The 11,882-nt window shown below is 40.4% G+C and overlaps 3 protein-coding genes across 5 annotated transcripts; all 3 read right to left on the reverse strand.

The window, feature by feature from the left end:
* Nucleotides 1–290: 290 nt before the first annotated feature.
* LOC148078037 (uncharacterized) lies at nt 291–3,846 on the reverse strand. The gene is made up of 6 exons (XM_087793465.1): nt 3,707–3,846; nt 2,913–3,115; nt 2,667–2,768; nt 2,497–2,586; nt 2,292–2,402; nt 291–2,230 (listed from the first exon to the last, which is right to left on the reverse strand). The coding sequence occupies exons 1-6, from the start codon at nt 3,726–3,728 to the stop codon at nt 296–298; spliced, it is 2,463 nt and encodes an 820-aa protein (XP_087649591.1). The 5' UTR covers nt 3,729–3,846; the 3' UTR covers nt 291–295.
* Nucleotides 3,847–4,564: 718 nt separating this feature from the next.
* On the reverse strand, nt 4,565–7,720 carry LOC148078038 (ER lumen protein-retaining receptor 2). The gene is made up of 5 exons (XM_087794600.1): nt 7,452–7,720; nt 6,598–6,698; nt 6,308–6,466; nt 5,971–6,223; nt 4,565–5,034 (listed from the first exon to the last, which is right to left on the reverse strand). The coding sequence occupies exons 1-5, from the start codon at nt 7,540–7,542 to the stop codon at nt 5,000–5,002; spliced, it is 639 nt and encodes a 212-aa protein (XP_087650726.1). The 5' UTR covers nt 7,543–7,720; the 3' UTR covers nt 4,565–4,999.
* Nucleotides 7,721–8,619: 899 nt separating this feature from the next.
* Nucleotides 8,620–11,476, reverse strand: mettl9 (methyltransferase 9, His-X-His N1-histidine). Of its 3 annotated transcripts, none has more exons than XM_087793467.1 (6): nt 11,350–11,476; nt 11,013–11,168; nt 10,694–10,884; nt 10,398–10,607; nt 9,596–9,780; nt 8,620–9,176 (listed from the first exon to the last, which is right to left on the reverse strand). In XM_087793467.1, exons 1-6 carry the CDS (start codon nt 11,350–11,352, stop codon nt 8,944–8,946), a joined length of 978 nt encoding a protein of 325 aa, XP_087649593.1. In that variant the 5' UTR covers nt 11,353–11,476; the 3' UTR covers nt 8,620–8,943. The 3 variants fall into 3 exon arrangements, with proteins under 3 accessions (XP_087649593.1, XP_087649594.1, XP_087649592.1); XM_087793468.1 differs by having other exon boundaries at nt 11,247–11,476; XM_087793466.1 differs by lacking the exon at nt 11,350–11,476 and having other exon boundaries at nt 11,013–11,183.
* Between the last annotated feature and the right edge of the window lie 406 nt (nt 11,477–11,882).

Raw genomic sequence — 11,882 nt, forward strand, 5'->3', positions numbered from 1 at the left:
ATTTCGTTTATTGCAGATTATTTTTTGAACTCTTCCCCCTGCGATAAATGAAGGACCACTGTACTCCTTTTTTTATTTATGTTTGTCATATTTTTCTAATTTCATCAGAAAGAGGGAGAGATATAGTTATATAGACAGATAGATATATAGATATAGTTGCAAGTTTAAAATGGCAGAAGCTAAATTGCAGTCATCAAGAACAATATCCAGGGTATTTGAAAAATCAAACATGGATTTATTACAGATAAAATTCACATTTGTCAAAGGAGGTGAAGTTGAACAGAGTAATCCTCCTTCAAATTGCGTCAGATGAATGGACAAGCCGCTTGTGTCTCTCAACGCTGTAGAGCTTGAGGAAAGCTTTCCCACATATATGGCAGACAAACGGCTTTACTCCCGAGTGTATTTTAGAATGACTGTTCAGGTGACATGGCAGCACAAAGCCCTTCCCACAAACCTCACACTTGTACGGCCGATCGGTGGAGTGGCTGATGAGAACATGCCTTTTGACTTCAGGCTTGGAGCGGTACACTCTGTCACATTCTGGAACGGGGCATTTGAAAGGCTTCTCCCCCGTGTGGATGAGCTTGTGTCTGCCGATGGAGGATGCAGAGAAATTCTTCCCACAGATGGGACACGGATAACGGAACAGCTCCTTTAAGTGTTTTTTTCTCTGGTGCATGACCAGAGCTCCTTTCTCCTTAAAAGATTTGTCACACAGCGAGCAAGCGTGGTTCTTCTCGTCTCGAGACTCACTATGGAGAAGGCGAAGGTGCCTCAGCAGGTTGCACCTCAGAGAGAACGCTTTCCCACAAACGGCACACAGGTGGGGTTTCTCTTTGCTGTGAACTCTCTGGTGGCTCTCCAGTTCGTTGTCACATTTGAACTTTGACCCACAGATGGCGCATTGGAAGGGTAGGTCACCCGTGTCTTTCCACTCGTGCTTGATCAAGGTCTGCAGTTTAGAGAACGTTTTGGGACATCGGATGCACTGGAAAGGTGCCCGCAGTTTGTGGAGGTGCCTGCAGTGGCTGAGCAGGTGCTTGTAGACCGTGAAGGACTCCTCGCAGCGGATGCAATGAAACGGCATGTGTGAAGCCTTGTGTCTTTCCAACTGTGCGGGGCTCCTCAGAACCCTCCGACACACGCCGCAGTAAAGCTTGTTGTGCGTTCGCTTGTGCATCAGAAGCGCCAGGTTGTACCTGAAGCCCTTCTGACATGTGTCGCATTTGAAGAGGCTCTGGCTCGGATCAGGCACCAAATTCTGTTCGTTGTGTTCGTAGCAGGTCCTCCTTAAATGCAGCTGCAGAGAGCGCAACAGTTTGAACCTGGTGTCGCAGAAAGGACACGAGTACTCTCCGTTGGGGAAGTGGGTTTTCATGTGGGTCTTGATGCTGGTCTTCAATTGTTCTTGGCAGATGAAACAGTGGACCCGACGAGGAACTTTTGAAGTTGCTTTGACCTCATCTGCCGACGGAAGGTCATCACTCCTTTTTCTTGACTTGGAACTTTTTATAGTGGCGTCATCACCCGAGTAATACGACCAGGAACCAGAACTATGTCCACAGGATTCCTGATCTGAGTAGTAAGACCATGAATCATTATCACTGCCGTGAGTGACTAATGACTTCTCCAAACCTTTGATTTTTTTGTTTGAATTTTTACTGGCTGAGCAAGTTTTTAATGACGGAATTATTTGGCTGGACTTGTTGCCTGCAGATGTCTGCAAACCTTTTTTGGAGCCTTTACTCACAGGGCCATCAGGGCAACTGTTTGTGGGTGGATCTATGTAGCTGGACTCATCATCAATTTGCCGCTTTTCTTCCATCAGATATTGGCGCATCTTTAAACCCCTGTTAGATCTCACAGGGCGAGATCTCACTGGTACTTCAGTTTTCTTTCTCTTTTTCTTCTGATTTTTGCCCTTAAGATCATCGGGAACCCGATTAACTGTTCGACCACTCCCACATCTTGAGTCCACTATCTCTTCAGGATGTTGTCGAGGAGGAGACAGAAAGGCGGCTTCAACCTCAGTTTCACTCATAATAGGTGCATTCTCCTTTACTGTAGCGTCATTGCAATTTGGGGCCTTTTCTTCAATAACTCCAGTTACCAGTTTCTGTCGCATGTTCCTTTGATGCTTCAGTAGAGTTCTGAGTTCTTCACGCCGAGACACCGACACCACAGAGTCTTCAAGAACAGAAGACACCTCAGCGCACATGAAGGCGACCTGGATTACACAAAGATTCAGATTAAAACACACTTTTCGTTTCATTTCTGATGTTCTTTACCTCTTGAAATGTGTAAAGGGGAAAAGACTTCTCCAGTCTGGTCAGGAATAGAACCATTAGATTGTCCAGAGCATTGTCACACTGTACAAAGAACTCCACTGGGTACCCTTTCTGTACAGTAGGAGGGAGAAATAAGCGGTGAGATTTGTACAATCTACCACTTAGGTTAATGAAAATTAGTAGAATAATGAATGTTATCCCTGACCTGAAAAATATCCTTTCCTTTAGACGGATCTTTCAACAGATTTTGAATAAACTCAGAAAAGGTGGAATCTGACATGGTTACATCAGCGATCTGAAAAACATACAACCAATTAAACCTCAAATGCAAGATAAGAAAGTTAAGCTAATTTAATGCATGAATTAAGGAGTCACATTTGCTTGATGGGCATCAGTGAGTAAGTGAATCCTGTCCAGATGAGGCTGAAGTAGGTAATGATCAGCGATTCCTTTATGTTTACACAGTTCCAGGATCAGCTGAAAACCACAGAAAAGTTAAGTCTTCAGTTCAAGAAAAAACAACATTGACTGTGATTTCAAATGGAATTCAACACACTCCTAAAATAGTTAAAACACAAGTTTTAAATTGAAATAAATTCCGGAACAGACTCATGAACTTACTCGTGCTCTGAGGCCTACAGTCAGCTGTGCTCTCTCAGAGCTGGTGAGTAGCTCTGGAATAGCATCTGTCACAATAGTTACAAACTCTTCAAGCATCCCATAATCAGCCAAACCCCTTTTCTGGACAGTCTGCCAGATTGCTGCCGACACCAGCTGTAGTGGAGGGACCATGAGTCGAATACAAGAGAGAGGAAGTGATGTACCTGAGCAAAGCAAAGAAACATTTTTAAAATCATCTTTACTTAATAATTAAGTAGCTTTGAGAGTCATGTTAGTCAGGATAGTGCATTAATCATTGGCTCACTAAGATATAGAAACAATATTAAATGTACAATAAATATTAAAAGCAATCTCATAAAGTAAACTCGTGTTGCCATTCCACAGGGATAAGGGTAAAGAAAATATAATTTAAAGTGTGCAATATTGACTGAAGGGAATTTCAAATGCAATACTAACACTAACCCATGTTACTTTTTATTATAAAGTGAGTCAATTATTTAAATTATTCTCGTAATTACTTAGATAAATAATATCATTATAATGTATTTTGAGCATTTTATCTAACATTATTTAGCTTTCCTTAAACCATCGTTTTGAAGTAAGAGCTAACGGTAATTTAAACCAGAAATGTCGTAGCTTTTTGTGTTCCTAAATGTTGTTGTATATAAATATTGGTTGTTCAACAATCTTTTGTATTTAAAATAATGCACAACTAACATTTCAGACCTGACGCTTCAGGTTTAGCAGCGCTAGCAGAACTATTTGTCACAGTTTCAATGCTAGCGTTTACTTACAACTTAGATGTAAACTCTCCATTGTATACGTGGCTTGTCTTCACCGTCGATTTCTTTTTAATGACAGAATTACGTTATAGAAAAGGAGAAAACATTAGGTTGTATTTTGGAGGCAAAAATCATCCGTCTGCAGCCATCTAACCAAGTGTCCGTTTATGTTTTGGGCTCGGGTTGCAACAATCAAAAGTTCCTACCTAAAAAAAAAAAAAATCGAACGATTGTATTTTATCCAATAATTCAAAGGATATACATCTGACAATTATTTTATTATCTGTATTCATGAGTTATTTTTAAAATATACTTTAGAGACCATTAGGGTAAATAAAATGTTTCTTAAAAGTATTTCTTAAACTGAATAAGCCATATTCAGTCGATACTGTCCATTGAAAAAATACACAGTAATAAAAAACTATAAGTATTTAAAAGCTTTTAGGAACCCTGCTAGTGTAGCTGCATGTTTTAGACAGGTTAAACACCCTCAATGTCTGCTTCTTTAAAACACTAAAAATGAGTGAGTAAAACATTTTATTGTGAGAATACTTATAGACAAACATGATAAACTCATTTTTATCAAGTGAACGAGTTTGAACAAGTTGGGTTGTATTTTATTGTCACAAGTATATACAGCAGGAGGATGTTTGTGGAACTTTCGGTTGACTGAAGAGATAATGAACACAAGGGGAACTCCAACAAAAAGATCCGACCCCATTGGCCATGCAGAACCATTACTGTGAAATGTTCCATAAATTTCAACGAAAGTTGTTATTAATCACTTTGTTATGTTTTCTATTATAGTTCTTATAAACTAAATAACTTCTTTAATTAAACAAAGGAATACATAAAACAAAAAGAAACTCACCTTCCAAAGTTAAGCCCAGCACATTTATTTTGATTGCAAATACAGTCAAAAACATCCCAGCTCATGAGTCTGCTTCCATATCATACAATGCCAAATCAGAGGCAATTTTATTTCTCCAACTTAAATACACCAATGTGTCAAATCTTCAGCATACACATTTGCAAGTAGAAAACTTGTTTCACTGTTTTTCTTACTTTATACAGAGTATTAAAAAAGTTAAAGCAAGATGCATCAAACAGAAATCCAGCTCCTGTAGGTGTTCTGGTATTCATAGGTGCTGGTCCAGATGGCGATGCAGCACCGAACCGCTCTCTGTCTCAGGCATCTTACTGGTGTGGGAATGAAGAGGAGCTGTGAGAGCACAGGGTCCACCGACTCTCCTCCACCTGCCCACCTGTCTTCTGTCAGTCTCCCCTTCCACTCATCTTTGGCACTTAGGCTGGCAGACTCAACTTCTTCCCCTTCAGCACTGAAAAATGATTTCAAAAATGATTTTTCACTTAGACATCTCAAAACAAAACTCATCAATATTGATCCATATAAAGATCCAAGCATGTGTGAGTGGATTGAATTACATTTTTTGGTCTATATTAAACAGATAAGGGCTGATTTAAAAAAAAAATCATTTAAACTCAAGAAAAAAATCATTAATGACTTAAACCTTTTATTTTTGACGATATTACAAGGTAAACCCTAAGAGAAAAACTAGAAAAAAAGGTTTATATAACAGACTTGCCAAGTGTGTCAAACTTAATAATAATGTAGATACAGTGTACATTTCACAGTGATGATTTGTGAAGTGAAATGAAGAACATTGCAAGCGGTTATGTGTGGAACTGCAGGTACAACCTTCAACAACCTTGTGGTCACAATGCAGCGGATTTAGATGCAAGTTATATCAACAGCTACAGTGTTGCATGTTAAATCTGTGAAGTTGACAATGTGGTTGTGTTTAAAAATTGATATGTTGAAGGTGGTGTCAACTAATGTTTAATATACACACAGCAACAAATTCCTTGCAGTGTTTATTAATCCATGTTTTAAATTGACCACAGTAGTACTTTTAAAGACAAAGTTAAACTGTGTCAGTGTGAGAAATGGCACAAGAAGGATTTATCAGGTGGGTGATAGATAAAACATGTGATATAAATCAATCATTCTGACATAACTTTTAAATACATGTGAAGATCTGTATTTCAGATTTTTAACCCCTATTTTACTTTATCACATTACATTGATTTTCTGGAACTCCTGTTGTGTTATCAGTTTTATCTTGACCTTTAAAGTATATACTTTATTGAATATTGTTTTGATTGTTTAAGCTCTTTGTGACCCTCGTCTGGAAAAGCGCTATACAAATAAAAATGACTTACACTTATGGAACAAGTCAACGAAGTCAACTCACCTTTTGTAACATACAAATAGAAGAAGTCGCAGTAGAGGATGGTCTGCACCACCCCGGCGACTATAGCGATCATGTCGAAGAAGCCCTCAAAGTAGAACCTCCATATCCAGTTGATGAGGTAGAGAGCTCTGTAGAGTCCCAGGAAGAACAGGTAGTGAGTGGTGATAGTTTCAGCCTCCCCCGTCTTACTGATCATAAAGAGCTGGGGGAGAATGGCCACCGACTCCAGGTAGATGGAGAAAGTCCAGAGGATCTGATTTGAAAGCAAGAAAAAATGATGTTAATGTCAAACATAAATGTGACATTTCTATTTTTACAGGATGAGGAAGGAACAAACCTCAAGAGGGGAGAAGTCATGGTTGACCAAGAAAGCGAGTCCACCGATAGGCACGACCAGGAACTCCACTCTGAAGGTGTCATGGTTTCCATCGTACGTCGCCTTGAACTTCATGTAGATGAGGTACACGGTGGCGTACGCGCAGCCAATGTAAATGACCTGAAAGACACATCAGCACTCAAATTCTTCAATGAGCCGCGCAGGGGATGTGAATTTGATTAACAAGGGAGTGTCACGCTGGCATTTCCCAGTGTGTGTTTAGTGTAGTCGGTTTGTGTGACGAAGATCACCTTCATCGTGGTGTTGTACAACGAGATGAAGGATGTGAGCAGGTCCAGGTAGCGAGTGGTGAACACCAGAGCAAACAAGACCTGACTCTTTCCAGAAATACCTGCAGGCAGAAGAAGACGAATGTTGAGGAACGAAACTACGTCTCAGTCAGACCCGTTTTATTAGCACAGAAGGAGCTTTAGAAAAAAACTTCTGACTACTTGTTTTCTATATCAAAAGGAATATTAATAAATGATTGAAACTGATCACTAGTTATCCGATGGGTCTGCATTGATCTCCCCTCATATCTGTATAGAATCTCTTCACCTGAAGCAAACAAACCACATGTTTTCGTTGTGACACACAAGACCTTCAGGACCTTTAACCTCTGGAGAAACACAACGATCGAGTCTCGCAACTTTTAACTCGCACGGAGACACGCGGATGCTGTCAGATGCCACGTCAGTCACTAACACGCACCATCACAACATACACGAGCAACAAGATCCAAGTTAATTCTGCAACTAAAGTCGAACTAGCGACTATTTTAACACTTTTATTTACACATTTTTTAGTGTGTTCACACAGTGCAGGGCCTGACATCGCAGCGTGGATGTCGAATACTCACAGCTACAAGTATGTTTACAAGATGTATTCTTGAGATATAGGAATACAATGATGGTTACATGAGCTTCAATCCAAGGGTCAAAGGTGAGTGACAGGAGAGCCAGTAGATAGAGGTGCATGCTAGCTGCCTTTAGCCACCAGTGTGGAGCAGCGAAGCAACAACACGTAGCTACTGCTTTTTTGAACGACTGGTTGTTCGTGACACCACGGTGTGAATAAAAGTAATAAAAGTGTTGGTCGCACTCACCGGCACACGACCTGGTCTTCCATATCTTCAGCAGCAGGATGATGATGGCTGCGAGGTGGGACAGGTCGCCGGTTAGCCTGAAGATGTTCATGTCTGGAGCAGCTCCGGTTAGCAAAGGAATGCGAGCGAACAAACTCAGCGGGAGCGAAGGGGTTTTTCTTCCTCCGTCAATGTATTTTTTTTCTTGCTGAGGTGACGGCGGTGAAGTGACGCAGGGACGGGCAGCAGAGACGGAAGACGAGTCCGGTAGTTCAGGGGAAAATGGCGAGTGAAGCGCGACGTGGCTCGGGGCCGTAACCAAGACAACAAGAGCCAATCAGAGCACAGGAACGGAGCAGAGGTTAACCAATGAGAGGAGAGAACCCGGAGACGTGTTTAGTTACCTCCGCCAAGGATGTTGGGTTTGGATTACTTTGATTTGTGAAGGTGTGAGGGTATTGTAGTTTTTTTTAACAGATTCAAAGGATGTTCTGTGGTTTCTTCTTTCGCTTGTGTGGCTTCTTAACATTGCTGACGGTATAAAATAGTGCCATGTTAAAGTGGCATTAAGAAATATTAGACACAACCCTATGTAAGTAGGAAAACTCGACTTAAAATAGATAATTTTACTTGTATTTTGTCTGCTTAATATTCCATCTAAACTTTTATTTGCAAAGAATTTTTTTTTTTTTTTTTTAATGGCAATTTAAGTTTTTAAAGTTCAAGTCCAATACGTAAGTGCCTGCATAACTAGGAACAAACTAAAGAAACAAAAAGAGAGCGTCACTAAAATCAATCTACTTCAATGGCAGTAACAACAAAATTAATGAGGTCTTAAAACATTTCACACGTTTTATTTACTCGTTTATTAGAGCTTTTGTCTTTGGCCACTTACCGTCATAGCAAGTACGCCTCATCCACCATAACCTTATCTTTTGTATCTGCCTCAGTCAGACTTCCTCTCTTTATGTTAAGCTATGTCACGCTCTAAAATGTGAAACTCCCTTTGACATCTCTAGTAACTTTTTAAATGCAAATAATGTATAAGACTCTTCGTCTATAGAAGCCAAGCTTAGAACGATAGCGAGTCTTTCGCTGCAAAAAAACGATTAAATAATTGCCTTCATAATTATGTTATTATAAATGTCTTTAAGCATTCACAGTAAAATAGTCGCCCACATCATTTTCTTTTTGATGGATTTAATGACATGTCAATATAATTCAATTCATCTGACAGTGTTCTGTACATAGTTGCTGCCATATAACTGGCATCATTCTCTTACAGATACGGTCTCATCATTAGCTCGTAGTGTTGCATCTGGTTGAACAGCATGTTGAAACAAGAGATGTCCACAAAGACAATGACATGTCGTAAATGTCAAAGTTACAGTTCCTGAGTTCACATCTGACTTACCTGTCCAGCACTGCAGGAAACTCAAGTGAACCGTTTTAAAAAAATGCCTCATGAACAAGTCGAAGGAAGTTAAGTCCGTGCTGCTAAAGGTCGCAGAGGTCAATCGGTCAAGTTTTCACTCTCTAGTTTTGAGGCTTTTAAAACAAATACAGCATCATCCAGAACATAGTAGTCGTTGTACATGTCTCCTTCACAGAGGTACGGCAGCCGGGTCACAGCCACCAGCTCGAACCCAGCCTTGAGAAACACCTCATTGGTCATCTTAGTGACTTGCTCCTCCCACGTCTTTCCTGACACTCGAATGTGTTGCTTGGGCCGCTGCCACTTCCCTCCTGCAACATGAACAACGATTCCTCATTTCAAAAGTGTGTTTTAGAACAGAGAAGGGCAATTACATTTCCTTCATTATAAACCCTGACATTTATGCGTGGCTATTAAACTGAAAGAAACAAAATTTTATATCATGTGAAAAAAGGACATCCTAAAATAAGCTTAGTTATTATTTTGATTGTATATTATTTCATTTTACATACATAAAAATGCACATTGCATAAATGAAATGCATAATAACAAAATAAATCATGTAATAATTAATTTTAAATACATTTCACTTAAAATATGCTAAGAAACTACAATATAAAACCAATTCTTATAATAAGGAAAATAAAATACAGGCCGCATGGATGGAGTATGTGCTGGGAATGTGGCCCCCGGGTCTGGTTTAGAGGATAGAACCCTCACATGTACGTACCCACTTCTACGTACGGCTGGAAGGGCAGCACTGCAGCCAGGATGAGCCTCCCTGAATGAGGAACCAGAGACTGGTGGATGTCCTCCAGGAGGAACAGGGGGTCGTCACAGCGGTCCAGCAGGTTCAGACAGCTGATCACGTCGTACTGGAAACCGCTTTGCTGCCACTCGTCAATCCCCAGAAGTCTGAAGACAGAGACAAACGTGTCAAGTATCAACTCGGAAAACATGATATCAGTTCTTCTTTAAACACTGATCGATATTGAATCTGTAAAGTGCTGCCCTTTGACTATAACTACGAGGTCTGCATGAGCTCAAAATAATACTATATACTGATCATTTAGAAAGGTTCCGGATTGCTATCAAACCAATGCATTACTAGTTAAACTGTAAATATAACTTGTTGAAGAGCTTTGTTTCCTCGTTTTTCTTTTATTTGTTATTTTAAGCTTTTCTTTTTAATTTTATAAAAGTGTTTTTATATCACATTTTAAAATAGAGTTTATATTTAAATGAAATAAAACACTTTTATGCATTTAATGTATTCCATTTAATTATTTAAATATATGACATATACAAAAAGAAATCGTTAAGTATGTTTGAATAAAATAAATTAAAGAAATAATCAATAATATACAATCAGATTAAGAGTAAAGTGTAACCAAGATTTTCTTTAAAAAATTACCCTTTTTTCTTTTGGCTTGACAACCCCTTATAAACGGATACAGTATATAATGTGGCCCCCGAGGAAATGCAATTGTCCACCCCTGGTTAAGAGTCTACAGAAGAATCTACTTCCATACTTGTAGTTCTTCCGCTGAAGGTGCCACTTCATCGGCGGAGACACTTCCGTGACATAAGTCTCTCGGAAATGTCCGCTCATGACTTCGGTGACGCCTCCGTCGCCGGCTCCCAGGTCCAGGAGTCGCTCCGCACGCCACTCGGGGCCGATGCGGAGAAGTTTCTGAAAGTGATCGGCTGAAAACACGAACATGGAGCCTCGGCCCAGAAACCTGAAATGTTGGGAGTCAAATCAGAAAATGCGTCACAAAACTGTGTGTGAGTGTGAGTGTGTGTGTGTGTGAGTGTGTGTACCTACCCATTGATGGAGGTGCGTGACACGACAGGGCTCAGAACTGAGGATATCAAGGAGTGATACATTTGAGTGAAGATCCAGCCAGATTTTTCTACACTGTGCTTGAGGAAGGCTCTGGTGTCTGTATCTAGATGGCTCTGGATGAAGAGGGGTTGCACCGTTTCTCCAAGCTGATCCGGAGAACATCGGTACCACTGCAACAACATAAACAACAAGATAAAACATCACCATCTGAGTTTTTTGTTTACACATTCTGCGGATCACAGCAGTGTCAAAAGATGCCTCACAGCTCATCTGTTGAACGCTAGACTCCAAAATATACCTGCTGAGTTTCCGGATCCTCGTTTTCTCCGACCATGTTGCTGAGAATTGAACGCACCACGGGGCTCCGCACGTACTTGCTGCTCCACATCTTCCTGGCCGACAGCAGGAAGCTGACGTAGCCCAGCAGCCAGGCAGCAAACACCAGCGTCTTCAGCTGTGAGTGACACATATCGGACGACAAGACTCAGACACGGGAGGTTTTCCGCATAAAAAGCCTCACGGCAGCTTCTACCTGGTGATAAAGAGGCTTAACGGGAGCCAATTGTAAAGCCACACATGCCTCCCTGGCAAACAAAGCTGAGGGTGCGGTGGCTTTACAACAGATATTTACTCGCCATCTTATCCCCGTGAAGTCATTGTCTGGACGGGACACACAGCTGGAGTCTTCATCCCCGACCTTCACAAAAATACGCCTTCAGAAGAGAAGTCTGTTTCCTTCTGCGACTCTGCCCTATAACACAATAAAACACTGCATCCGCATTCTTGCACTTCCTGAGTTACACAAATATGTGTCCGGATAAACCGGTTCCCAAGAGTTCCTCCAACTTACCTGACAGATCCATGTAACACGATGTTACTCGAAATATGGTTGAAAATGGCATCAAATAATTATTGTTTAATAATTTTGTTTTATTGTTTGAATCTAAATCTACTTATTTAAACGTCGCTATTTATACAAGTTTGATTTTAAGGCTTGCCCTAATCATAAAACGTTGTATAAAACGATTCAATGTGTAGTTGGAAGTTTAAATATAGAATACATAATTCAAAATCATTACTGCACTTTCAGTGGTAAAGGATCCTCCAGCCCACTGCTCCCAAATAAAAAGAAAACAAAAAACAAGCTACTTGGTGAATTCCTCTCATT

This window comes from Callionymus lyra, chromosome 6 (genome assembly GCF_982586985.1).
Source record: "Callionymus lyra chromosome 6, fCalLyr1.hap1.1, whole genome shotgun sequence".
Classification (NCBI taxonomy): domain Eukaryota; kingdom Metazoa; phylum Chordata; class Actinopteri; order Syngnathiformes; family Callionymidae; genus Callionymus; species Callionymus lyra.